Below are 27955 nucleotides of genomic sequence, written 5' to 3'. Positions count from 1 at the left end.
TGTTCTCTGCCACCTGCCCCGGAGCGGCGGCGCGGGCCGGCCATGGGGCCGCGCCGGCCGCCCGCTCCACTCCCGGCTCCCCGGCGGGCAGGGACACCGCGGGCCGGCGGCGCCGCCGAGGACTCCTGCGGCTCGGCGTAGCGGCTCGGCGGGCGCGGAGCCGCCGCGGTTCCCCCCGCGCTGAAGGGCAGGCGACAGCGACCCGCCATGGAGAAGGCAGCGGCCGCGGAGCTCCGTCAGGGCGCGCTGGCGCCGCTCACTGCCATCTGCCTGGGTGAGTGCGGCCCGGCCGCTCCCTGGCGGCGGGGCACGTCCGGGCACCGGCTCTGGGGACGGCTGGGCTCTCTCCTCCCCTGCGGGAAGTGCCCGTGGGGCGCGGGATGGGACCAGGCTGCACGGCCCGAATGGTGCCGGCCGAGCTCCCTCCCGTCACCGCTTCCGAACGGGCCCCGGGCCGGCGCGGCCCCGGCTCGCTCAGCGCCGCTCGGGCTGCTGTGCCCGGCCGTGTGGGTCCGCGCAGAGCGCTGCCGGGTCCAGCGGAACCCATCGCCTTGCCCTTGGCCCTGGAAGCGCTGCCATAACCTCGCATAGCCGTGAATAAAAAAAAAAAAAAAGTTTAGGAGGCATCAGCGGTTGTTCCGTGGGTTCTGAGCTTGTGCTGAGTGCGGTGCGGGCTCGGCCAGGGACTGCCCGGCGCTTCTCTTGAGTGGCAGCGGGAAGAAACATTTCGTCTCCCTCCGTGTCTCTGCCATATTCTGCTCTCTTCCTTCCCTTCTGCTTGAAGCCGTTGCTTTCCGCTCTGCTTCTCAGCAGGTGTTAATTTATGGCAACGTGATGAAGCGTATTGCTGCTTTCCAGTCTGTCAGCCCGTTCAGGCAGGGCATGGTTTTTGTTCGGCAGAAGCTTCGGCGCCTGGCTGTGACAAGAAGGAGCGAACGACAGGCCCGGCGTGTTTAACAGGGACACGAGAAGTTAGGAGCTGCTAGAGCTGCCTTAACTCTGCCAGGGCATCCTGGTGGGGCAGCGCATCAGGAGCAGCTGAGCAGAGCTCTGCTGAGCCCTCCACACTCACTTGGTAAACTGTCACAGCTCCTTGATGCAGAATGCTTTAACTCACATCTCTGTGCTAATGAAGTGGATTAGAGTTAATTTTTAATAATCCCGAGTGACAGTTACTATTCGTTATGCAGACGATCAGAAAGGGATAGCTTGTGGCCAGACTGCTTGTTCTGTAAAGCAGACTGCTTGTTTGTGTAAAAGTGCTTCCTTAACATCAGCGCTTACCTAGAAAAATGTAGGAAGTTGAAGTTTAAAGGCTGCTGTGGTTATTTCAAATGTATCTAGTTTAATTAACATAAGTGCAATGTAAAAAGCTAGCTAAACCATAAAACACTTTGAACATAGAGGTCGTGCAACTCTTCTTTTTTGCAGAGTCTTAACGTGATTTGAGACATGTGCACAGCATGAGAATAATGTCTGCTGCACTTCTTATTTAAAGTTAGAGAAAGATACAGCTTTTCCTTGTATCTCTGAATTTCTTATTGTTTTTTGGGGGTGTTTCGGGTTTTTTAAAATTTTATTTAGGTTTTTTTTTGTTTTTTTTTTTTTTGTGGCCCAGTCAGACCTTTCTTAAACCTGTTATTAGTTGACATAAATAGCATGGTTGTTGTTAAAATGATTAATGAGATAATAAAAGGTTATGTAAACTCCAGAGCTGAAGTGAGAACACTTCTTGTTTTTAGGTGTGGGTGATGTCAGGCTGAAAGTTTAGTAGATTTCTGCTTTCTATGACTTCTAGAATTTCACTGTCTGGCTCTTCTTTTCAGCTGGAATGTTTTATTCCTATTCCTTGCACAACTGACAGTAGTGGAAGTTAAGAAACATGAGAGGTGGGAAGCTTGTAAGGTATTTTGCTTTAGTGAACCCGTAAGAATTTAATGCTGCTACTTTAACTATTTTTATGTTTTACTTCCTGCTTGTCTGTCCTTTCCTTTCATCCTTGTTTTTGGTCCTTGCCATTCTTTCCTTGTTTTCCCATGGGCTGTGTGTGGGTGTTTGGTGTCTGTATCAATGCACTGACCATTGCTGTGTGACCTCATCTGTAAACTGCTGCTCCAAAGGCTGCAACTGGGTTTGATTCAACTGCTCTTTTGTGAAGCCATTCTGTTTATCATTTTGAGAAATTCTGGAGGACACAGAAAGTTACCAGATAAGAAGGAATCAGTGAAACTGAAGTCTCTCCTTCTGGCTGTGGGGAAAGCCTGGTAGCTGTCATTTGGTTTGGAGGTGCCAAGATGTAAATTTCCCTTTTGATCTAAACAGCCACTTTCCAAGCTGTAAACCTCACCCTGAGAATTATTTAGCAATCCAGATGAATGCCACAGTAAGTTTCTTGCATGGAGTTCAAGCCTACTGAACCACTTCTGGGATTTTTTTCTGGCTTTCCCATAACTGCTCAACAGTTAAGAAAAAGGGAATCTAGGAAACTTTCTAATACTCTAGTCTCTCAGCTGTTTTTATTTTGACAAGAGACAAGAAGATCAGCAGGGAATGGGTGTTCTTTCTTATGGGCCTCTGCCAATTTTGAGAGCTGGGTGCTGGTTTAACAGTGCTCTTGTGGCTTGAGTTGAGGGGTTTGAGTGAGCAAAATGGATATTGGAAACTGTAAACTTATTCAGTTGCTTGGAAAAATATCTGGTGTGACACTTAGATTTTATTTTAAAGAGCTATTTTGGCTGACTTCTTGAAGAACTTGCAACTGCAGCCAATAAAAGTTTTTTGCAGAGATAAAGGAGTATTTTTGGGTGTTCTCTTAGGTATCTGCCAGGTGTGGTGTGCAAGGCTGCCTATATTTACCACTGCATTTGTGGTAGTAAACTGGGGCTCACTGTTTAAAAGTCCTCTGTAATGCAGCTCTGAGTTGGCTGATTGCACTCTATTATGCCTTTTGTCTTTATCCTACTTATTTCCATTTAAAGGGCATAGGAGCCTCTTTTAAGCCATGTGAGGAAACCTCTGCTTCAGAGCTTGTTTCTCTTATGGCTGTTGGGAGTGTTCAGGTAGGAAACATAAAGAAGGGTTACAGTGGTAGTACAGACCCAGACTTCCATACATTGGATCTTCAAACCCTGCTTTCAGTTGTGCTGATGTTAGTTATGCAGAGTATATTCCCGTACTTTCTTTGGAGCAAAACCAAGTATTTGACTTCTCATGAATATAAATTTGTGACATAATCATGGATTAATTTCATCTCAGCCTTTAGGACTATATTTCTATGGTTACAGAAGTAGTGGCACTTTAATACTGGATGAGGAAATGTTGTGTTGCTGTTGCTGCTGTGATCCTGAGTTTGTCACAAACGGACGTGCTGCTTGCCAGAGTTAACAGGGCTGTGTTGTTTCCTGGTACAGGACAGTATTTTTGCTCCTAGGTACTCTTACTCACCTAACAGAGCAAACCAGCTCTGTGACAGAAAAAATAATTGCATGGCACACTGTTATTGTCACATAACAAATGTTACAGGTGTTAGCTAATCATGTAATAAAACCAGTGCTGTTAGGGTCCTTTGAACATCATAATAATGCTTATTAACACAAGTCTGTGGCTCGGGTGTGTTTCTCCTCAAGCTGTAGCATTACATAGACTGCCATTCCTGGTTTTGTGTATTCCTAAAAGCTCAGTCCCAAGACTTAGAAGGAGGGGGAGGTCACTGCCCTTGTCCCTGAGGTGGAGCCCTGAAGTCTGTGATGAGTGACCCCAGGAGCAGTCCTTCTCTCTGTTTTGTAGGGCCTGACCTCATCCTGAGCTCTGAGGTCCTCCCAAAAGGAGAAAATCCAAACTGTGGATAGCCAGATACATGCTATGGAGGGACAGCTGTAGGCACCTGGGCTGCTGCACTGTGGTGGTGACTGAAAAATGTGACTGGGCCTGAACTGGGAAGCTGAGGGATTGTTTTTTATTTCCACCCCTTTAGGACTTCTTGTACCGGTTTAAGTTATAACAGAAGGTAGGGCAAGGGTCATTGTTTAGGGATGTGTTTGGACAGTGTAGAAGACAATGGGGGCCCACTCTGAGCCATAAATAGTGTTAATTGTCAGCTGCTTCCTAAATGAGTGTTGGGAACAGGGACGGTTTCTCTTCCTCTCTTCTCCTATTGTTGATGTTTAAATGATGTTTTTAACTAAATTCTTGCCAAGAGATTGCCTATTAAAAGATTTAGGACTTAACATGTGCAAAATAAAGCCAAAGCGAGTTCTCAGGCTGGGATGTTGTAAATTAAGTTTTTGCTAACATTTTAAACCTTTCTAATTTTTTAAGCGTTTGTAATTTTACTGATAGGCTATCTTTGTAGATTACAGATTACAGCTGAAATGAGAGCAGTCAGTGGGACAAGCTGTAATTTTTAAAGAATGTGTGGGGAAGCTAATTGGGAACTACATGTTAATGCTGACTTCTGGAGCAACAATGACACAGGACACATTTTCTTTGGCAATAACTACTCTTTCCAGATCACTTTAATGGTATACACTGTGAGAGGAGACTTGAGAAAGTGAAGAGTCTTTGGAACTTAATTTGCAAGTCAGATATGTATTGCAAGTACTGCCTCATCCTGTTTTGATTGTATTAGTGGACCTTGTTGAAAACTTCATTGCTTTTGCTTAGTCAAGGCAATCATGTTAGCTTTAGCAGCTGATTTTCAAGGTGACATTTACCTGGGGGGAGCAAACTTTGCTGTATTCAGAGAAGTATTTAAGGATAATAATGGTGTTTTAATGTGATTGTTCTTCTGTGTTCTGCAATTAAAATTAATCCTACGGGAGATAATTTGAAATAGATTGGCAGTTGTTTCTTTTGGTAGCTGTTTCAGAGATACTAAACTTCCACTGTGTATTGACTTGTTTTAGCTGCAGTGAAGGATAACAGTTGAGTACACAACTTGCCTGTGCAGATAAGCAAAGTTCTTGTTGGGAAACTGGAATGAGTTTGTGCTAACACCCCAGGGATGGTGAACTATTGACTGCCACCCTGTACTGCTAGAATTTGTCTGAACGTTGTTTTTCTGTCTTTACACAGTGAATCTCTTCCTGACTGGGAAAATAGAGAGTGCTGTTACCTCATTAGGTAAGACATACTTTCCTTACCTCTATTTACTGTTCATTTGAGCTGTTACCATTTCTTCCCTGTGCAGAGAGATGTTCTAATGAAAGAGTGACTTTTTAAATGACATTTGTTTAAGACAGACTAACGATGACATCTTAGGAAGTTTAGGACTTCAGGTCTTCCTGGGCTTTGTCCTGGTGTCAGCCAAAGTGAAGGATCTCTGTCCTGCTGTCCCCAAGGCCAGGGATCACCATCCTGTTGTCACTAAGGCGAGGGATTGCTGTCCCACTGTCCCCAAGGCTTGGGTGGCTGTCCCTGTGCCAGGGCTGTCCCCATGTGTGCCCGGTGGGGGGACAAGGCCAAGGTGCCATGCAGAGGCCACGCCACTGTTCTGGTCACTCTGGCCCTGTCTCTGCCCCTGTGCTCTGGTCACTCTGGCCCTGTCTTCTGGCCACCCTGTCCCTGTCCCTGTGTTCTGGTCACTCCTGTCCCTGTGTTCTGGCCACCCTGGCCCTGTCCCTGTGTTCTGGTCACTCCTGTCCCTGTGCTCTGGTCACCCTGGCCCTGTCCCTGTGTTCTGGTCACTCCTGTCCCTGTGCTCTGGTCACCCTGGCCCTGTCAGGCTCCAAGGGCTTTGGCCATCGCCCTCTGTCACACGCTGCTGTCATTGGTGGTGTCACTGTCACTGATTGTTCTCTCATCTGGTTGCTGTTAAATTGTGAATTGTAACAGTAAATTGTTATCTCATCCCCTAATCTGTGTTTCATCTCTCTCACCTGTGGGTTGGGGGACAGGAGTGGCTGTGGGGTTTATTTTCCACTTGGGTTTAAACCAAACAGGATTATGGACTGCATCATTGTCAGTGATAGATAAAAATTGTAAGCTTGAGGCTAAGGTCATAGTGCTGGGTATGTTTAGAGGAAAACTCTGTTTGGGAAGTGTGCCTGGGAGCACCAAGTCAGGGAAAGTGGCTCATTCCTGAAGAAGCTAAAACAAGAATATTAAAAATGTCTCATGAATGTCAGTGTGGAAATTTAACCAGAATCACAGCACTTAGTGTAATTTCCTTCTCTCTAGCAGTGCTGTGACTTAGTGGCATTATTGGAACATTGCAGTCAGGGTCTTCTCAGTGATAAAACCTTCTTGTGACTGTCACTCCACCATCATACATGTAGATGTACTTTATTCCCAGAGAGGCTGCAACTTATATTAAAACTGAAAATGGCAAATAAGGGAGATGGGAGGAAAGATATTGGAGAACAGAAAAATAATTCTAGGACAGCAGATTGAATAATACTGGAGCTTGAGTGTTCAAGTCAAAATTGGGGGTTGAGAGCAGGTTTAAATCAGGAGAAGGTAGTAATTTTATGATTAGGTAACCTGCTTAAATTAAGCCTTAAATTAGAGGAAGTGTGGATAAACCATGCAGGACATGTTGTTTGCAAGACAGTATTTTCCATTCCTTCACTGGAAAAAGTACAGAGTGTCACTTATGTCCTGTATGTTCTGCCTGGATGGTTCTTTAGCTTTTGATGGAGTTTGGCATCTGTTTGGTGTATGATGCATGAGTTTACAGAATGTAAATTAAGTAATTACACAGTTACTTACTGTTGTTGCTTACTTAGACTGGTGGTACTGTCCCAGCCTAAAATACATAGAGCTTCTTCCAGTTGGCTCTGCTGCTTTTTAACACTTTTTTCACTAGAAATAAGTTGTAACATCTGGCTTTTATTCCAAAAGTATGCTGAAAACCTCAGAGTACTGTACCCTTCATGTTTTCTTGTCTTCATAGTTTTGAGTTAGCTTGTCTCCTGATGGTGTAACTGGAGCTTGGGATGAAAATGATCATCAAAGGTCATTGCAAGAGAGGGGTAAAAATGATCATCAAAGGTCATTGCAAGAGAGGGGTGAAAATGATCATCAAAGGTCATTGCACCAGAGGGATAAAAATGATCAACAAAGGTCATTGCAAGAGAGGGGTGAAAATGATCATCAAAGGTCATTGCACCAGAGGGATCCATCCCTGTGCAGCTTCTCTGACCTGTGCTCACACCAAGCCAGGTGGGCCTGTTGATGGAGCACTGTGAGCTCAGGGTTTGTCACATCTGTGGGTGGAACCCTTGACTCTGCCTTCACTGGCTCTGGTCAGGGACAGAAAAAGTCAGCTGGAGCCTGGGCAAAGCAAAGGGGAGCCTGAAATCTTCTTTTTCCACAGGCATAAGGGATCTGCATTAAACCACGTGTGCAATCCCCCCTTGAGGGAGCATTGTGAGAACTTGGGGAGAGTTTCCTGCTGACACTGAGAGAGCTACTTGAGGAAATGTGTATTGCCAAGAATTTGGGTTTGAGAGGAGGTTCCTGTGGCAAGTGCAAAACATCTTTTATCCTGGAGCAGATGGTTGGGATGTGTTCCTTGTGACTGGTGCAGAAGAATGTGAAGCTGCAGGATTTATTTTTGTCTGGGATTGTCTGAAAATGTATTCCAGCACAGCATAGAACCCTCAGTTCTGTCCTTTGCTGAAGCTTAATGTATGTTTTATTACAGTTACTCTTGCAAAAATAAGAGTAATATTATTAATGTAAAGATTTTGGAAATGTCATTGCACGTATTTGTGGCATACTTAACTGGCAGAGGGAGTCTACTGCTGTCTACAGTAGAAGAAATCCATTTGATTGTTACAGAAAGCCTCATTAAGATTTATGCCCTCATTAAGATTTATATCCTCTTGACAGAAACTCTCTGAACTCAGATCTCTTCTGGCATTTGTTTAAGTTTGGGGTTTTCTTTTTCTTTGCTTGTTTAGTTGTTGTTGTTGTTTAGGGCTTTCTTTAACTGTGAAAGATTTATTATTGTTAATTATTTCATAATTTATGTTTTTTTTAAAAACACCATCTCAGTAAGGTTTTTGGTGGGTTGGTTGGACAGTCCAGGAATTGGTATTTTTATGTTTCTTCAGTAAGCTAAATGTGGGAAATTTAGGCAGTTTGGAGTTTTTTAGTAAATTGGGATTTCACTTTTCTTCTAGGTTTGTGCAGAAAGGCTATGGAAAGACACTGAATTGTTGAAAAAGTGTTATCACTATTCTTTTGTGTTGTAACTGATGATAAGGTCTACGGAATCCAGGACTGTGCCTTTCTATTTAGGAACTTCCCTTTCCTTTAGATGTTTTGGCAATTTGAGCAGGCTTTTGTTTGTTTTCCTGAAGGAATCACAGTGTCATGCTGAAGCCCTAAGTACTTATTAACACAGTACTTAGGCATGTGTGTGATTTTGCAGGCTTCATGGCCAGGAGCTGAGGAGGGAATTGGGACCCTTTTATTAATAATGAAGCCCCAACAGTATAAATTCTGCCCTTGTGTGGTTTTACTGTTTTGTTGTCAGCACTGAAGGCTGTGTTTAGTAAAGTATTTCTTTCAAGATTAAAGTGTGTGAAAAAAGAGCTGCTGAAAGCTGTGCTGGGATATTTCACCTTTTCTTCCTTGCAGCAGTCAGAGCACAAGGAGTGGAGGGGCAGGGGCTGCTTTAGGAGGAGATCAATTGATGTTTGCAAAGGCTGTAGTAATGAGCATTGGTGGGAAAAAAGGCACCAAAAATATGAGGCAATTAAGTGAGGTTTGGGTAAACACTACAGTGGTTTTGGGAGGGGTGTATGTGTGTGTCCCCAGTTTGCTCCAACAGGTTTAGGGGACTGTGGACATAGAATTAAAACAGTGTAATTAAGTTTTGGCAGTACTGGCTTGGTGTCTTTCATAATGACAGTGTACCCCATAATAATCTGTGCCCAGAAATCCTTCCTGTGTCTCGGAGGTTCCCCGGCCAGGAGCGGTGTGTGTGTGAGCGTGTGTGTGTGGTGTGGTGTGTGTGAGCTTCTGTGTCTTTGAGTGCATTGTGTGAGTTTGTGTGTCTGCGAGTGTGGTGTGTGCGAGTTTGTGTGTCTGTGACCGTGCTGTGTGTGTCTGTGACCGTGCTGTGTGTGAGTTCGTGTGTCTGTGTGTGGTGTGTGCTAGTTTGTGTGTGTGAGTGGTGTGTGTGTCTGCATGTGGTGTGTTGTGTGTGTGTCTGTGAGTGTGTTGTGTGCCAGTTTGTGTGTCTGTGTGTGTTGTGTGCCAGTTTGTGTGTCTGTGAATGGTGTGTGCGAGTTTGCTTTGGCGCGTTGTTCAAGAGCTGCCCGAGCAGCCTCTCTGCCCCTCATGGTGGCGGGCTCGGAGATAAGGGAAGCTGCAGCGACGCCGTTTCTAGCCCCAAGCTCGGTGTCTTCTGAGAGGCAGCAGCAGCCATCAGCCATTTCCAGCCCTGGTGTCTGTCGGTCTGTCCCCTCCCCGCGGTTTCGGGACCCCGGTTGGACAGGGCGCTGCCGCCCGCTGCCGTTCCAGCCGCTGCCAGCCGAGCACATCCTGCCCAGCCACCCTCTGACCGCCCCTGCCTCCCGCGGGACAGGTGCCCTCCGTGAGCTGGCAGCCCTGAACCCACAGAACTTCAGGCCGGGCTCAGCCCACAGGAGATAAGCCCAGTGAGAGATAGGAGAACGGAGCGGGGCGGTGGAGAGAAGACTGACACCATTTCCCCTTTGCTTGCTCGAAATCCAGGGCACCACCTTGGGGGCTGTGCCTGGCAATTTTTGTTTGGGGTCTCTTTTTGTTCTGGGGAGTCCACAGGGTTGAGCAGTTTTGTATTCAGTCGTTATTTGCTGTTGTTTCTTGTCGTTGTTGGATTAGGAACGGTGAGAAGCAGTGACATTGACGCCGAAACTCAGGAGGCATCAAGTGAAACTTTGTTAGGAACTTCAGATATTTATAGGCAGGATTGTTCACCCAAAGCCTGACTGGTTCTCAAACAACACCCCTCTCACAACTGGTTTAATTAGGAACAACACCTTGTTGTCCAAAAACGTCACATACAACATTCCACATGTTTTCACAAACACCAGGAGTACAGACTTGAGATAAGAATTGTTTTATTTCTTTTCTTTGAGCTTCCCACAACTTCCCCAGGACGATGCCTGGGAAAGTTCTCTGTTTCTCTCTCTCTGACTAAACTGTCTCAGCCACAGTTTCTGACTGTTGCTATTCTGCTTTTTAGTAAAGGGTTGTTTTCTCATTTAATCTACTTACATTCATTGCTTATTTTGATCCCTGAGGGAGATAGCTAGACCCAGATGCTTCTCCTTTAAATTGTCTTAAACCAAAACAGATATTAATTCAGATTTGTGGTCCATTCAGATCAGGACCCTTTGCAAGAGCTAAGCAATTGTCCTTTTGATTTTGAGTAGGACAAGTCTGAAAAGCTTGATTTGTGTCAGAGGGGCTAAGGCCGTGGTAAAGTATTGGCAACAATAGCCATTGTCAGAGGAGCTGCCAAAAATGGCACATAGTGTCAGTGCAGCCCTTTCCTTGCTATGTCCTTAGATTTGCACAGCTACAGTTCTTCTGGTGAAAGGAAGAATCTGTTTCTTTTGTCACTTGTTTTTTTCTTGCCTCACTTTTATATCAGATGTGCAGTGTTAGTAAGAAAAAGCATTTCTCACTGAAAACCTGAACTGTGATGTTACAGAAGATCCTCTACATAAGGAAACAATGGTATTCCAAAAGGAAAATATGTAGTGATATTACTTCAGAAAAGCTGGGATACTTAAGTAACTATTGTTCAGAATCTTTGTAATTACTTCCTAAAACTGAGAAACAAGTATTTGGGACAATAATAGTTCCCCTAACTACACTGATGGATGTGTGAATGGAAGTTCTCATGCAGAGCCATCAGCCTGTCAGTGGGACTTCCTCAGAATAGAAACTAAATCAGTTTTGTGTAATTTTAACTCTTTTTTTTTATTGCAAGTACTATGAATAAGGGATATTAATCCAAAACATAATATGGTAAAAGGACAGCAGATATATTTGCACAGGTGTCACTGGAAGCTTCTCGACAGTGCTGTCTGCTGTATTTGTTCTTTCACTTTCTGTTTCCTTCCCATTTTGAAGTGTTATTAACCTGGCAGTAGGAGATGCAGCCTTTGCAGCTCCTTTATGTGTTTGCTAGCTCTTGGTCCTCTGCTACTGTGATATGTTGATGCAGTAACAAGTATGTGGAGGAGCCCAGCTATGGACCTAAAGAAACTGAGAATTGGAGTTGGAAAGTCCTGTGGATCTTAAATTTCTTTTATAATTCTGTAATGGCAACTGCATCTCAGTATTTGCCAGCAGCTGGCATGGAGCTGCTCTGGTTTTAGAAATGTGATAACAAAAATCTTGTTCTTGTTTTTGTAACTTCATTACTGCAAAATATTTGTTTGGAAATAGATATTTTCATGTATTTATGTATTCTGTATGTTTTTGTGGCCTTTGAAACTAGTAGGAATTATATACTTGTATTTCAGTGCAATGCTCTACCTGGAGAGTAAAAATAATAGCATTTTTATGTTTTGCCTCAGGTAAGTTACTCACCTGGTGCTTTTTGTATTCCTGTGGCTCTCACTTCAGAAGTGCTTACTGTGAACAAACAGAGCAGTGCCAGCCTAGGTTCCTGAGGGGATGTGCTGCAGCCCTGCCACCTGACCCCACTGCAGCCAAGCAGCTGTGCTGGTTCCCCTTCCTCCATCCCTCCAGTGCAGCTAAATCCCATCCCAGCTGGGAATTGCAAGTGGTGTATTTGTGTGGCTGGATTTCAAGCAATACTGTAAATCTCTCATTTATAATGCAGTGTATTTGGATGTGTGTGTGGATGAGGTGACAAGGTATAGGCAATCTTTTTTTTCCCCTTTCTGTATTTTTCAGCTACAAGAATGTAAGCTTCTTTCAAAAATGAAATATTCAGCTGCAGTCCACAAGTCATGCTCTAGATAGTAATTTGTTTTAAAAATAGTTTAAATAATATTTTTGGAGAATGTTCAGAATAGCTATTGCATTGCAGAGAATTTTCCCTCTTGTAATCTGCTTGGAGTATGTTTTCTTATCAGAACAGCTTTTCAACTTGTCCTCAGAACATTTAATTTTCATTTTTGAATTGCTTAATTACAAATTAAAAGTATTTGATAAAGCCTGCTGTTTTCCATAGGAAGAACTAAATGTGCTTTGAAAATGCTGAGCTTTATTTGGCCTTGTTTGCTCCTTTCCCTGTCTTGAATTTTTTCCCATCTATGTGGGTTCAGAAGGAATTTAGAGTACTTTAGTAATGTTCAGTGAAAACATTTAACATTAGATTGCAGTTTACTTTTTTGTGGGAGGTGTGGGGGTGTGGTGGGTGGTGATATTTTGTTAACCCTTACAAACTCTTCATGTGGTTAAGAGAATAAACAGCATGGCCAGAAACATGGCACAACAAAATGAGTTCCTAGTTACTTTACAGTTAATACAGATCATCTTCACTTGCTGGGTGACCTGCCTAGGCTTTGGAGGCTGCTCAGAAGGATTTCTGTATTACATCCTCTTGGCAATCCATGCAGTAATATTGATTGTAGCCTGTGGTAGATTCATACAAGATTATTGATTGGTCCTGCATTGAAATGCAGGTTATGCTTACCTACACTTGGTGTGGGTGTCTTAATTAAAAAACAGGGCAGGGAAGAGAGCAGTAAGGGGATAAAACTGTTCACTCTCATATGTCTGCAGTCTCCAGAAACTGATGAAAGCTCTTGAAGCTAATATGAATTGTTGATTAGTCAAAGCATTAATAATATTTTTCTCCCTTTATTAACAGCTGCTTGCAGTGGAGAGCTGGAACAGCACACAGAGAGACGGGGAGTCATCTACAGCCCTTCCTGGCCATCCAACTATCCTCCAGCCATAAACTGCAGCTGGTACATCCAAGGAGATCATGGAGATATGATAACAATTAGGTATGGCTGGATATATGTGGAGGTAAAGCACTGCTTTGCTGAAACAAAACAAAATGGGAGTTACCTGGTACACCAATGTGAGGCTGTGTTCAGAGCCACTGACTGATCAAAGAGAGCTGAAATTGGTTACACTGGAACTTGGTTCCAGGTTGGGCACCTCTCTCTAATTAAAAGTGCTTCACTGTGGCTTATTGGCTATACTGGAACTTGGTTCCAGGTTGGGCACCTCTCTCTAGTTAAAAATGCTTCACTGTGGCTTATTGGTTATACTGGAACATGGTTCCAGGTTGGGCACCTCTCTCTAGTTAAAAGTGCTTCACTGTGGCTTGTTTCTGTAGGCTGCTCCTGACATCTGTGATTACAGAAGTCACTTGTGGTCTGTTAATGTATTTATCTTCACAATGCCTGTGTGAGATTTCATATAGCCCTGACATTTGAGGGAGTGGGAAACAGCAATATATTTACTCACATTATATAGTCCCCTTTCCCTTCATTGCTTATAAATAGGAGTTGGTGAAGGCTAAAAAACCTGCAACAGCTTCAGTGGGCATGTAAAATTTTTAGAAAAAAATTAGCATTTTCACCAATGTCTTGAAATGGTGTTATGTTTAATAGACAGTTGAAGATAATTATTGCTTATTGTTACTTGTTTACCAAAAGATACATGCTTTTCTGCTTAATATTAATTTCCAACAAATCAAATAATAGTTAGCATTTGTGGTACAATTTCAGCTCAATTCTAGAAAAATGCTCTTCGATAAAGACTAAAATGTACTGTAAATGGTTTGTTAAGAATGTTTAGGGTATAAAATGAGCATAGTGTGAATGTGCCTGATTTCTCTGGGCTAGTGGTGGGATCCATCATAAGCCAATAATTTCTTACTTAAAAAATAAAACCTAGGAAAAGTTTTTTGGAGGGTTTTAGCACTGTTACATTTGACACCATCTGCTCATTCTTTGCTCAGCTGCTTAAAAGGGTTGCAAAACCTCTTCAAGTGCAGATGCTCAGAAATTGAAAACAAATCTGCCACAGATGGAAAATAGGAAGGCTCTACCATCCGTAGTTCAAAATAGGAACTACTCACCAAAAGTCATGAAGTAAATACCTGCCAGCATTTGACATTCATAAATAGAAACATGCATTTAAACCCCATTACACTACATTGGATGTGGGGAATTTGTTTCAAAGCAGAAATTGTTGGAAGCTGAGAAAGCAGACAAATGAGAGACAGGACTTGGCTCTGGAGAATAATGCTGCAGTTTAGGCTGTGAAAATGTCCCAGAGTTCCAGTTAGAATTAGAACTCTCTTCTGCAACTGTGAGTGTAACAGGCTGGAGAAACAACATATGAGGTGTGGCAGCTGGTAATAATGTGTGTACAGTTCAGATATGTGCACAGCAATATGAATGGCAAGATTTCTGAATGGGTTTGTTTTCTCTCACTGAATGCACAGCCATATCCTGCCCTCCTCTGCACATGCAAACAATAGAAACAATGTGTTTACATCCCAGGGATGTGTTGTGGTGTGTTTGGGACTATGAATGTGCTTGGAATGACTCACTCCAGGGTATGAAATGCAAAATATTACAGCATCTGAGGATTCCTTGACAAGGCTGTTGCCCTTGCAACGGCAGGGATGTAAAAGAAGGAGCTGACTTGCCTGGGCTGGGAGGTTTCAAATGCAAACATGTTTCTGCTTTCCAGTTGGGTATGCTTCTTATTCTAACAATGTGTTGGTAAGGGCATTAGAGTGGCTTTTTAAATTTTCCTAGGAAAATCAAACACAGTTGTTGTGCTAACATCTGCATTTTGAAAGGTTTCAGAAAAGCCCATCTCCTTTGTGTTATGTTACACAGTATGCACTTCCTTTGATCTTGAATTCTCGTTGACAGCAAGACAGCAGTGTTATATAAGAGAAATATAAAATGAGATACAGCAGGAGTCATTAAGGGATAAAATTGCAATTGAAAGTATTTTTTTTTTTCTAAACTGTTTGCACTTGGTGGTTATTTTTATAAACCTATTTTTCAGCAGCTTTCAGTAGAACAGTGACCAGATCTACATGTGTGTGTAAGATGCTGGCTTCTGTGTCCATCTCCTTTAGAAGCTGTGTCTTAATGTCTGTCTTTCATGTGTTTTCTTCATATCCTCACATTTCCATGCCTATTGTTTTGCTTTACAGTTTAATTTTTATAAATCCTTGAGGGAGCTCTCCCATGAACAGGAAGTTTATGTTCTTTGTGCTTATACCACTCTGTATGCATATTTCAGTACTTTCTTTCAAGTTCATGTGTCTGATGGAATGGTTCTGTTGAGACTGTGAACAAGCCTATAGCCACTGTTTTCCAAAACTATGTTATGTTTCTTTAAATTCACTGATCAGTTGCTAGTTATTGTTTTGGAAACTATTTGATTTTCCCACCCATTTTCTCTATTTTTGTTCTTCTTTTCACAGAGGATTATATAAAACCATGTCAGATCATATAAACACATCATATGCAGTAACTGCCTCTGTGCCATCATTTACAGGCTTTATAGGTTTGTTTCCTCACAGCTATGAAAAAAAATTGTTTAGCAGTTGCTGTTACTTGATGGTTGTAATTAACCCTGGTGTGGGTGGAGTATAAATTTATTATTTTATTACTGGAATTTAGGGGACTGCAAGTCCATGTTCAGAATTCAAGATAAGAGTATTGAAAAGCAATCTCCTTAGTGGCCCACTCAAGCTGTCTCTTATTAATTGAGGTGAGGGGATCACCTTCGTTGGCTTTCACTTCAGTGGCTTTGTAAAAAAGAAATTGTCAGATACCATTTGAGTTTCAATTTCTGCATAAAATTGAGGCCTGTTCATGTATTCTTGCTGGTCTGTAATTGTGTGAAGAGTTAAAGGGACTGCTTCACAATCTGTGTACCAAATTCATTGACATTAATTGGAGAAAACCTCACAATAGCCATTTACTTGAAGAAATAGCCCCTCCTAGGCAGTGTCTCTTGTCTAAGGTCATGCAGTTAGCTGCTGCTTGGGAGCTGGGAGGGGAGTGGAGCTCTCCTGACTTCAGGTCCTTGTGCTTCAGTGGTTAAGCAGGAGTTTTTAATGAGCCAATTAAGTCATCAGTTGTTCACAGTCTACACTTTCTGTGAGAAGTTGGCAAATAAAAATAACTTTTTTGCTGAATTGGTTGGTTTTATTCTGGGACTGTGCTTTACTGACCTATCCATAATATTTATTCTCCAATTTTAAAATTAGTTGAGAGGGCTAAATTGGACATTTACTTTTTTATTTATTTACTAATTGCTTTCATTCAGATTTTGCATCCCATGTTTGTCCTTTCCCAGTTACTAAGAAAGCTTTCTTTTTCTTTAATCTGTAGTCCCTCGTGCCTAAATTACTGAAAGGGTTGTGGAGAATTCCCTACATTATTTATAGAAGTACTTTTTTTTCCCTAGCTGCTGCTGTTCCTTTCAGTGCAGATGGCAAAAAACTAAGCTCTGCTAAGCATTAGTTTTGCAGGAAGCAAATTTTTCTCATATGTATAGATTATTAATGTGTGTTTATGGTAGTCTGGTTTAATGAAATACTTTCCAGCAATGTAAAAATAGATAATAGGAAGACACCATGGTAGGCTGTTACTTCATGTGAGTACATAGGCAAAAACTGATGTATATGACTAATACAGTAATTTCCTGTGAACTCCTGGAGGTCTGTTTACAGTTGGTAACTTCTATTTCAGTGTCATTTCACTGGAAAAAGAATCAGATGAGTTTACTGATTTCTGCAGAATTCAGTGCTGCATTTCTCGGTTCACACTGGGTTGTTCTGATCCTCAAGTTCTGAATACTTTCAGTGTTTCATTGCCTATTGTTGTACTTCTCTATAAAACTGTGGAAGAGACATTCCAAGAGCAAGACAATAGCATCTTTCAGGACCGTCTCAGACATCTGTTCATTAAAAATCCTTTCTTAGGATTTTTCCTCCTGAGAAGCTGAGAGGCCTCAGGAACAAAATGCAAACAATGGTTATCTGCTGCTGTGGAATGCAACAGGTGCATCTGGGATTGGTCTCATGTGGTTGTTTCTAATTAATGGCCAATCACAGTCAGCTGGCTCAGACAGAGAGTGTGAGGCAGCTGCCTTTGTTATCATTCTTTCTTTTCTATTCTTAGCCTGCCTTCTGAGGAGAACTTCTCCTTCTATTCTTTTAGTGTAGTTTTAATGTAATATATATATATAATATATTTATATTTATATATATATATATATAAATATATATATAATAAATCAAGCCTTCTGAGCATGGAGTCAACATTCTCATCTCTTCCCTCACCTGAACACCATCACACAGGAGAAACAAAACCTGCAAATTTCGATCCAATAATTTTGATCTTGTACACCAGTCTCCTTCTACATTCTTGTATTGTTTTGGAGATCCACAGGTAGCAGTGAGAGCAGCCTAAGGCCAGGCCATTTAAAAAGATGTTCTGTGATGGGTGTTGCATTTTGTTTCCATTGTAGTTCTGGTGCTGGAAATACCAATGTTTTACTGCTTTTCCTCTCCCTGCCCTGTGCACTAGGGCTATGTGCTCTGCTTGTGGAGAGGAAAAAAAGCCTTGAGGAAAGGCAGGTTCTGTTCCCTTTATCACCAGGTGCCAAGGGTGCATTTATCACCAGGCAGGGGAGCTTTGCTCTGTTAGAAGCCCTGGGGTGGAGGGGGTGTCTGGAGCAGCGGGGTAGGGCTGGAATGGAGTTTATTTAACACCCTGTGCCCTGCAGTTTGCATGGTAGGATCACCCCTGGGTCCCTGTTCCACTCCTGCAGAACTGTCAGAGGGCTTTGCTGGGGAGGATTAGGGACTGAGCAGAATGTCTTTGCTTTTCCTCTCAAACCCTGTGCTTCCCTGCCCAAAGTATTTAAAAATACTGTGGCACTGGCTGGTGCTGCATGAGATATGGATGATGCTACAAATGAGTACTCTCTGTTTCAGTATGGCTCCTGCTTCTTCTTTCAGTCACAAAAAATGTAGGTTTTTGATACAAAAGGTCTGGGACTTCCCTCAAGATCAGTAACTACAGGCTTGAGTACTTTTCCAAAGACTGTACGGTGGCTGTGTAGTCCTACAAGCAGTACAAGCACAAGTCTTTGTCCTGTATTTCCACTGTATACCAATACTCATTCAATCCTTTTGACAGAAAAATTTGCATTCCAGTTTGACAAAGCTCAGCTGAATAAATAAATGTTTTGTGGGTAGCGGGATTAAGTTATTCTTCAGAGGATATAACAGAGCAGCTCTAGATCTAATTAGAGATGATGAAAGAAGTAAAACAATAGAGGATGAGTGCAGTATTCAGGAGTCTTGGCTAAAATAAATCATTAATGTCAGAGTAGAATGGCAGAAACCTCTGACACAAAACCTTGTCACAAATACATTATGAAGTGAAGCCAAATTATTTATACTTACAAGTGCAAATGTATGTATTCAAATTGTTTTCATATTTCTTTAGAAGATAGTGGGTTTTTTGTGGTGAGGGCTTGTTCAAGTATATAATGCTTTTGTCTTGTAAAATCACCATCAGTGTAAATGAGGAAAAATATGCTTCTAGTAGGGGTATAACTTAAAAGGGTGCTGAAATAGTGACAATGCCTTAATCAAAGGAAAGTTTGTTGAAAATACATCTGTTGATTAGTTTGCATAAGGGAGAACATAATTGCTTTGACTTTGCTTTGTCTCTTAGCAGAAGAAACTCTCTAACTGCTGTGGTATCTATTACACATAAAACTTCACATTAGAACTAGAACACAGAGAAATTGTGTTTAAACTTTTGGGCACTTGGGATTAAGATGTTTGTTTTTGTAGCAGCGTTTGTTCTTGTGAATATTCTGTATTTCCCTTTTTGAATAGCAAGGCATTTTTCCCAGTAGCTTGTGTATCTCTGAGAGGCATGGTGTTCTTGGGGAATCTTTAAACACAGTGTTTCCTTGCAAGTCTGTTCTGCCTCATCACCCTTGTACTCTGTGGCTGAAGTTTGGATTTGTCAGTGAAGAAATGTGGGATTCTGCTCTGAATCTGAGATCCATAAGTGACACTCGGGAAAATCTGTTATCCTCTGTATGCCTGGGCTTCTGCATTGGAAGCTGGAACTAAAGGTTGTTCCTCTTCCACAACCAAAAAAACCCCTGTTTATTAATAATGTACAGTACTACATTTCCAAGGTGCAAGTAAAAGGTATTAATTGTACACAAATGCAGCCTCTTGAGGGTACTGCTGTCACCTGCAAAGGAGTTTGTAAACAAGGTATGTGCATGTGGCTGACTTTTCTGTACTCTTCCTCTGTATGAATCTTGAAAGTGTTAAATATTTTTCTTTTTTTTTTCTAGAAAGAAGTGCTTTTTAAAGTAAGTTATAGACAGCTTATTGCATAGGCAAATTCTCCCCTTGGGTTGTGCAGTCTGTGTTGTGTAACCATGCTATGGCTGAATTATTTACTTGATAGACAAAAGTAGCTCTTTTCAACAGAGCAAGGAAAATGAGTGGCTGTGGGACCCAGTGGGAGTGCTGGGAGCTGGGTAAGATAGGAGAACAATTTGTTGGCATCTCTAAGGGTCATTATGGTACATCTAAAATAACTACAAAAGTCAAGCACCAAAAGATGTAGTAAATGAACTTGTTTGTAACATACAAAAAGAACTTGTTTTAGTCATTCTCTCCCCCCCCTTCCCAGTTTTGAGTTTCAATTTCTTGATTTAGTGACTGTTCTTTTTCCTTAAAACCTTCTGTTGTTGGGCAGATGGATATTTCTAACACTTAGTCAAAAAGTTTTCATTAAAAAATTCCTATGAACAATCCTCCAAGGAGATGACAGAAACCCTGCATGATGTGTGGTGCCAAAATGAGTCACAGAGAGCAAAACTGCTGTGGTAGCTCAGTAATGCTGGCTCACATCTCATAACAAACAAACTTTATGTGAGTACCTATAGCTTCCCTGATGCTTTGGATAATTCCCTTTCATGGTGCAGTGGCTGTTCACTTCTTGGTCATTAAAAACATTTTATGCAGAACACCTGTAACAGAAATGCTCTGGTTTATCTTTGAATGGCTGAGTACTTAAATATTTTTATTTTGGCTGCACAGCCATCTAAAACTTCCTTGCAAAATATGCTGGTTTCAGAAGCTTGATGGGATTGCTTATAGCAAAGAATTAAGTGCTGTGGGAATATTTCCTCACAGCTGGGAAGACACACAGAGGTTGGTGGGAGAAAGAGTTAGAGGAGGAAGGACATTTCTGGGTGGAATGTCCTTGCACATATGTTGTTTGTCATCTCCTAATTTCCATTTTAACTTATCACTTTCAGTGTTCTCTTACTTCTCATGCTCTTGCTGATAACATTTTTTTGAGAGTTATTAAGCCAATGTATTTGCAGGACCTAGAGGTGTGGGTAGGCTGTCTCCTGCCTAAATGAATTAGCTAGTTTATATATTTGCTGTTCTTTCCTTTTCAGCTTCAAAGGTCAAGATCAGGCAGGCATTGACAGCCTTTTGTAAATACACATTGATATCAGAAAATTCTTTCCATTATCTTTTTCAAGGAATTTGTCTTTGATTTTGTGAAAAATCATTTAGGGAAGGAGACCTGTATTTTGCAAGTTTTTCTGCCTTTTGGAAAATTCTGTCTAGATATTTGCATGGAGTATGGACAGCTTCTCCCAAGTTAATTTGGTGTAGCTGAGTTACATAAAAAAGGACCAAAATTAATTTCTGAGTGTTCTGAACAGTGTGCCCTTTCCTAATGAGTATGCTTTTCTGTGCAGTCTGCAATCTGCTGTTGTCATTGCAGATTGCTGCATACAAATGCAATCTGTTTCATCAGACAACAAATACCACATATGGTTCCTGAGCCACAGGTAGGGATTATTATCCAGTTGTGTTCAGTGTCCTGCAAACAGTCAGACTGCAAACTCTTTGCACCAGATCAGCTACTATTGAATAATCACTTGGCTTGTCTCAGCACAAGGGTTAGAAATTTGACTGTGTTCTAGTCTTGTTTGCTCTGAACTTGCACTCCCAGAAAGAGAATATTTTAATCTTTGAATTAAAACATAATGGTGTTAGATTTTAGGTTCCCTTTCCACCCCTATTCTCTTCTTGGTCTCTCCTTACCCATCCCTGGCTCACGGAGTGGATTTGTCTCTCATACTTAGCCCTTTAGGATTCTTTGTACTGCTTTCAATTGTTCTTTTTCCAAGACAGTGGTCAACCCTGTCATCCCTAGTTTCATAACTTGTACAGTTGGAAATGACTGCTGAAATTTATCTATTTTCTGTATAATGTATTCTAGAATTTTGCTTTTCCTCCTATCTGTATTTTAGGAAGCAGTTTTGTTTAAGGACTGAGTAAAAGAGGACTCACTGTTTCAGATTTTGGAGCTACTTTGGTGTGATGTTTATGCTTGTGACATGGGTGCTTTTTCAGATTAAGGGATGTGCTTTGTTTCTGTATACTCAGGGTGGTATATAAAAAGTATTTCATTATCTTTGAGTTGTTACCTTTATGTCAGCACTGTTTGATGCAGAAAGTCAGCCATTAGAGTATGTTCTTTCTCTGTTAGCTTTTGTTCTAGATACATATTCTTTTTGTAACTTGTGCTTTCTTTTGTTCTGAACAGTTTTAAGAACTTTGATTTGGAAGACTCTCAGAAGTGTGCAGTAGACTGGTTGATGATTGGCCCATCTTCCAAGAGGGAGGAGTACAAAGTGTGTGGATCTTCCATACCTCCATCTTTCATCTCTGCAAGGGACCATGTGTGGATATTTTTTCACTCAGATGCATCAAGCTCAGGACAGGCTCAGGGATTTCGCCTTTCTTATATTAGAGGTAAAATCTTGGGGGTTTGTTGACTTCAATTCATACTCTCTCTGGCAAAACTTGCAAGACAGGAGTACTTTTTTTTGACAAGCATCTTGGGCCGTTGATGACTGTAAGGTATTGGTGTGGTAACACTGATATTATTTACATGTGGCTTTTTAACTGTGTTGCTGAAGTGTTCTGGCCTGACTAATTAGCTTGTGACATGCATGGTAGTAGATGTTGAAAAACGATATCAGATTGTTCCAAAAGTTTTCAAACTGATTTTTTTTTCTTCTTGTCCTCTTTCACAGGAAAGATAGGTCAGTCTGCGTGCCAGTCAGATGAATTCCACTGTGCAAATGGGAAGTGTATTCCCAGTACCTGGAAGTGTAATTCCATGGATGAGTGTGGTGATAACTCAGATGAGAAGAATTGCACTGTCCCCCCAACAGACCCTCCATCCAGCATCTGCCCCTCAGGAATGTTCCAGTGCAGCACAGGGCACTCCACCAAATGCTTGCCAAATGAGCTGAGGTGTAATTCAGTTAAAGACTGTGGGGATGGTTCTGATGAAGATAATTGTCCTGATCTTTCCTGTGGCAAAAGGCTGGGGAATTTTTATGGATCTTTTGCTTCCCCAGACTTGTTCCGTGCAGACCACAGCAGGTCAGACCTTCGCTGCACGTGGTACGTGGACACGCAGGACAACCGGCACGTGCTGCTGCAGCTCGACCTGCAGCTGGGCTACAATGACTATGTGAAGGTGTATGATGGCATTGGAGAGAGAGGTGATAAATTAATGCAGACATTCTCACACCACAACAACAGGCACTCTGTGAGTGTGGAGTCGTCCAAGGGCCAGCTCACTGTCTCGTACCATGCCCGCTCCAAGAGCACTGGCCACGGATTCAATGCAACGTATCAGGTGAAAGGGTACTGCCTGCCTTGGGAGCACCCTTGTGGAAGTGATGAGGAGTGTTTTACAGATAAGCAGCATTGTGATGGCTGGTGGCATTGTCCCAATGGTAAGGATGAGGAGAACTGTCCTGCTTGCCAGAAGAATGAATACCCATGTGAAGGAAACAGTGGGCTTTGCTACTCAATACTTGACCGCTGTAATAACCAGAAGAACTGTCCAGATGGCTCAGATGAAAAAAACTGCTTTACTTGCCAGCCAGGAAATTTCCATTGTGGGACAAATCTGTGCATCTTTGAGACCTGGCGCTGTGATGGGCAAGAAGACTGCCAGGATGGAAGTGATGAGCGTAACTGCCTGGTGATTGTCCCCAGGAAGGTCATCACAGCTGCCCTCATTGGCAGTCTTGTGTGTGGCTTGCTGCTAGTCATAGCACTGGGTTGTGCATTTAAATTATATTCTCTGAGGACCAGGGAGTACAGGTAATTGTTTTGCTTTGTTGATGTTTTTATAGCTGTGGTAGTTTTTACTGTTCTGTTAAAAGGAAAAGAGAGGCAATTCTTAACCAGAGAATTTGCAAAATGCTATGAAATCAAATCCAAGGACCTGGTGACAGCTAAATAGTTTTCACTGCATTAGGCTCAGAGAAGATTTCTGGAAGTAGTGAGTGGAAATAGCAGCTCTTCTGTGGTCTGTGAGAAGTACATGGTTATTGTGCAGTATGGCAGAATCTGTTTGTGACCTCATCTGCCTTTTCCTTCTCATCCCCTTGCAACAAACCCTGTGCCCCTGCCAAAAACTGAATGCTGAACTGCTTCAGTGAAGTCTTCACTGAATCTGAACAGCCATTCATCCGTCCCCAAATACTCCAGGTCTCAGTTCTGCTTAAAGCAATGTCCTGCTCTGATGGGGCCTGTTCTCAGTGGGTGTTGTTCATGGTATAAGCTGTGCCCCTTTCCCCTGGTTCTGTGTGCCTCATTCTGGGTGTAGTGTGTGTTTCTTTGCCTGGGAGAAGTGGGTTCTGCCATGTAGGATTCATAAGGGACTTTCTGGTTCTGCATCAGCCCTGTGCTGTGCTGCTAACACTGTGTTTTTAAACAGTGTGCTTTACATTCTCTCTTGATCAAATCTGCATGATTAAGGACCTGCAAAAGAGCTGCTGTGCTAAGGTGGGAACTTCAGTGCCTCTGTTCTGGCAGGACTGGCAAACCTCTCTGCACTGCAAGCTGCCCTGTTGTGTGATTGTTTCCAGTTCTTAATGTCTTTTCCAAAATAACATTTGGGCCCTAGCTGAACAAGTTACTGCTGTTACTGGCACAACAATTACTGGCCACTTGAAAAAATTTCAGTTGTCACAGTGTCCAACCTGAGACTGCACTAGAGAGTTTGCTAGTTTGATTAATTAATGTTTATACCCTGTAGTCTTCATACTTTTGTTTATTTTTGCATCCTGATAAGATTTTCATGTGGTTTTACTCCTAGCATGAGCCCTTTGGCAGTACTTTTGTATAGTAGATATTTTTGCCCCTGACAAAGGAGAGGAATGATGAGGAGGACTCCATCTTATCAGAAGGCTAATAAATTACTTTATTATACTGTATTATTCTATACTATATTACATTACATCTAAACTGAACCTGCCAAGCACCCGTGACTGTCAGCTGACAGCCCTGACACACCTGGATCCAATTGGTCAGTGAATCAAAACACTCACACCAGAATCCAATTATCAATTCCCTTCAGGTAAACAATCTTCTACAATGCATTCCACTTGTGAACAACACAAGAGCAGTAAATGAGATAAGAATTTTTTTTTTTTCTCTGAGGGTCAGAGAACATGAAACCCAGAAATATTATTGGGAAGAATTGTGCTTTGCTTTTCTCTGGGAAGAGAAACGTGGCAACACTCATATACATTAGTGTCAGGGAGGCAGGGCAAGCTGTTACTGTGTTCCATGTTTTCTGTGTGTTGTGTTGAGTTCCATGTTTTCTGTGTGGTTCTGCTGTGCTCCATATTTTCTGTGTGGTTCTGTTGTGTTCCATGTTTTCTGTGTGTTCTGTTGTGTTCCATTGTGTTCCATGTTTTCTGTGTGTTCTGCTGTGCTCCATGTTTTCTGTGTGTTCTGCTGTGCTCCATGCTTTCTGTGTGTTCTGTTGTGTTCCATGTTTTCTTTGTGTTCTGTTGTGTTCCATGTTTTCTGTGTGTTCTGCTGTGCTCCATGTTTTCTGTGTGTTCTGTTGTGTTCCATGCTTTCTGTGTGTTCTGTTGTGTTCCATGCTTTCTGTGTGTTCTGTTGTGCTCCATGCTTTCTGTGTGTTCTGTTGTGCTCCATGCTTTCTGTGTGTTCTGTTGTGTTCCATGCTTTCTGTGTGTTCTGTTGTGTTCCATGCTTTCTGTGTGTTCTGTTGTGTTCCATGCTTTCTGTGTGTTCTGTTGTGCTCCATGCTTTCTGTGTGTTCTGTTGTGCTCCATGCTTTCTGTGTGTTCTGTTCCAGAGCCTTCGAGACTCAGATGACGCGGCTGGAGGCAGAGTTTGTGCGGAGGGAAGCTCCACCTTCCTATGGCCAGCTGATTGCACAAGGACTCATCCCCCCTGTGGAAGACTTCCCTGTCTACAATGCATCACAAGTATGCAGACAATTTATATTTCAGCAGCCAAACTGCTATAAATTAGATACAATCAATCTGGAACTGTATTTCAGTGGCTAATTATATGGAAGTAATATAAAAATGTGTATGTGTTACACAGAGCTGAAGAGCCACAGATCTTGCTGTGGGTAGTTTTGAACCCATATATTTTTTTAATATATATTTTGAACACATTTTGAATGTATTTGTTGGGAAGCAGCAGTGAGAATCACTTTTGCTGTACATCAAGATAGAATGGAGACAGAGAGAAAGGTTACAAAGCAGATAGAAGAAAAAGGCTTTTCAAGCTGAAACTGTAAATAGGCCTGAACTGATAAGAAAATAAAGACTCTATAGCAGGATTTTTCCAAAATGATTGGTTTTCATTTACAGGTAAATTACACTGTCAAGCCACTAAGTCATTCTGTTTCATTGCTAAGTACTCAGAAAACTCCTTTATAGTGTCAGAAGTACCCATCTGAGATACAGTTCCTAATGTGATAAAGCACTTGTAGTTTGTTACTCCAGTGGGAAATTAACTTTCTAGGCAGACAAGCAGAGCTGAAACTCATAAAGGAAACACTGTAAGGAGCAGAAGTTGTGGCTGCTCTTCCCTGGCAGTGTTCAAGGCCAGGCTGTTTGGGGCATTGGCCAACCTGGTCTAGTGGGAGATGTTCACAGCAGGGAATTTGGAATTAGATGATCTTTAAGGTCCCTTGCAAGCTAAACCATTCTATAAATCTATGAGAGTCTTTTGGTACAGGCAGAGCTGTCTTTGGTTATAGTATGCAGGGAATGGTTGGCATCTGACTCCGTTGATTCAGAAAGCTGAACTTATTAATAACTTATAATCAATAAATTATTAGTTATTATATTAAATAATAACTGCTTTATTAAACTATATTCTATTACATTAATACTATATTATATTAAAGAGATACTATACTACAAAGAATACTAAAGAAAAACCTGTGACTGTCTCAAGACAACCAGAACACAGCTTTGAGTGATTGGTTATGGTTAATTAATATAAACAACCATCCCCAGAATCCAATTACCAAATCCCTTCAGGTAAAGAATCTCCATAACATATTCCACATGTGCAAAAACAACAGGAGCAGCAAGTAGGGATAAGAATTGTTTTCTCTTCTTCTCTCTGAGCTTCTCCAGGAGAAAATCTGGGAGAGAGCGTGATCTCTCGCTGTTGAGAGGATGTGAATGCCACATTTGGTGTTCTCCAATAGTTTGTTAGATAATACACATTTAAGAAGCAAGCACAGGGATGGAGTCTGAGTATTGTGGCAAAGTGGAGATATTCGTGGGGAGAGGAGGGTGTAGCAGTCTCTGCAGTGTTGTGCAATGCTGGTCTCTGCTGTGTGTTGCAGGCCTCTGTGCTGCAGAACATCCGCACGGCCATGCGCAGGCAGATGCGGCGCCACTCCTCACGGCGCAGCTCGTCCCGCCGGCGCCTGGGCCGGCTCTGGGGCAGGCTGTTCCACAGGCCCCGGGCGAGAGGACAGATCCCCCTGCTGACACCTGCCCGCACCTCCCAGACCACGCTGGGGGATGGCATCATCAGCAGTGCTGCTGGGACTGCTCGGAGCCCTCCCCCTTCCCCAGCAGCACCCGGTTCCGAGGCCAGTGGCCAGGCCAGGGGCCCACAAGAAGCTGGATGTAGCAGCCTGCAGCCAGAGACTGAAATCACAGAGCCATCGCCTTCCAGCACCTTCCAGCCAAATACTTGCACAGCAGCACATGCAGAGCCTGAGGCTGGACACACCAATAAATCTTTAAGTGCTGACTCTGACCGAGAGCTTAAGCAGTGCAGTAAAGCAGATACAGGAAAGGCTTTCAGAGATCCTTTATCTGAAAGCGTTACAGAAACGATCCATGGAGGGTCAGTATCCAGGAGGACTGTCCCAGAGGACAGTAGTTTAAGTGGAAGTCATCCACTGAGTGAAGATCCATGTAGATTACCCTTAAAAAAGTGGGAGTCTGGTTATCCAGACAGCCCTATGAATGTTCATATCCAAGTGAATGGACAAAACCAGTGTTGCCCTAACTCACACCAGGAGGAGCCTTTGGGTGTTCATGCAGCTTGTTGCCATTCTGTGGAAGTGCCAATGTTACAGTCATCTACTTCCCTCTCTGAAAACAATACCAGTGATGATGAATCTTTACTTGTTTGCTAATAAAAATTTTTGTTTTGTCCATGTAAATCTTGTAGCTTCATTGTTTCTGTGGCAGTGCACTTCGATGGTAGGTGGTATGTCTGTGCTCCCAACTTGCTCACTAAAAATGAGTGTGCTTTAATGCCACAGAGAGTGCAGTCAGGGCTAAATGGGACACGTTTATGTCACTGTGGCTATTCCTGAAACTGCAATGGGGCAGAAGTAGGCCAGTGTGTGAGTTAGGGGCTGGGAGAACAGCAATGTGTCACTGCAGTTTGGAGACATCTCATCCTCTGGTATTTCTTTTGTACTTTTACTCACTCTGCATTCAGTGTTTCTTTGCCTTTCAGTGGTCTTATTGAACTAGAGAACTCTGCTGGAACCTGGGGCAGACACCAGTCATTGTAACTCTGAGTACTAAGCTACAAATAACATTGTCTTTTTAGGCATAATAATTTAATTAAAAGTTT

The 27955-nt window shown here is 42.4% G+C and overlaps 1 protein-coding gene across 2 annotated transcripts; it reads left to right on the top strand.

Annotated features, from left to right (window-relative positions):
- Window positions 1–20: 20 nt before the first annotated feature.
- Window positions 21–27533, top strand: LRP3 (LDL receptor related protein 3). 2 transcript variants are annotated; one of them, XM_058813501.1, is made up of 8 exons: window positions 241–274; window positions 1827–1905; window positions 5074–5121; window positions 12791–12929; window positions 21588–21796; window positions 22081–23167; window positions 25182–25314; window positions 26700–27533. In XM_058813501.1, the coding sequence occupies exons 4-8, from the start codon at window positions 12916–12918 to the stop codon at window positions 27504–27506; spliced, it is 2250 nt and encodes a 749-aa protein (XP_058669484.1). In that variant the 5' UTR covers window positions 241–274; window positions 1827–1905; window positions 5074–5121; window positions 12791–12915; the 3' UTR covers window positions 27507–27533. The 2 variants fall into 2 exon arrangements, with proteins under 2 accessions (XP_058669483.1, XP_058669484.1); XM_058813500.1 differs by lacking the exon at window positions 1827–1905 and having other exon boundaries at window positions 21–274.
- The last annotated feature ends 422 nt before the right edge of the window (window positions 27534–27955 follow it).

Source organism: Ammospiza caudacuta, chromosome 13 (genome assembly GCF_027887145.1).
Source record: "Ammospiza caudacuta isolate bAmmCau1 chromosome 13, bAmmCau1.pri, whole genome shotgun sequence".
NCBI classification, from domain to species: domain Eukaryota; kingdom Metazoa; phylum Chordata; class Aves; order Passeriformes; family Passerellidae; genus Ammospiza; species Ammospiza caudacuta.
This window is presented reverse-complemented; position numbering and strand designations above follow the sequence as displayed.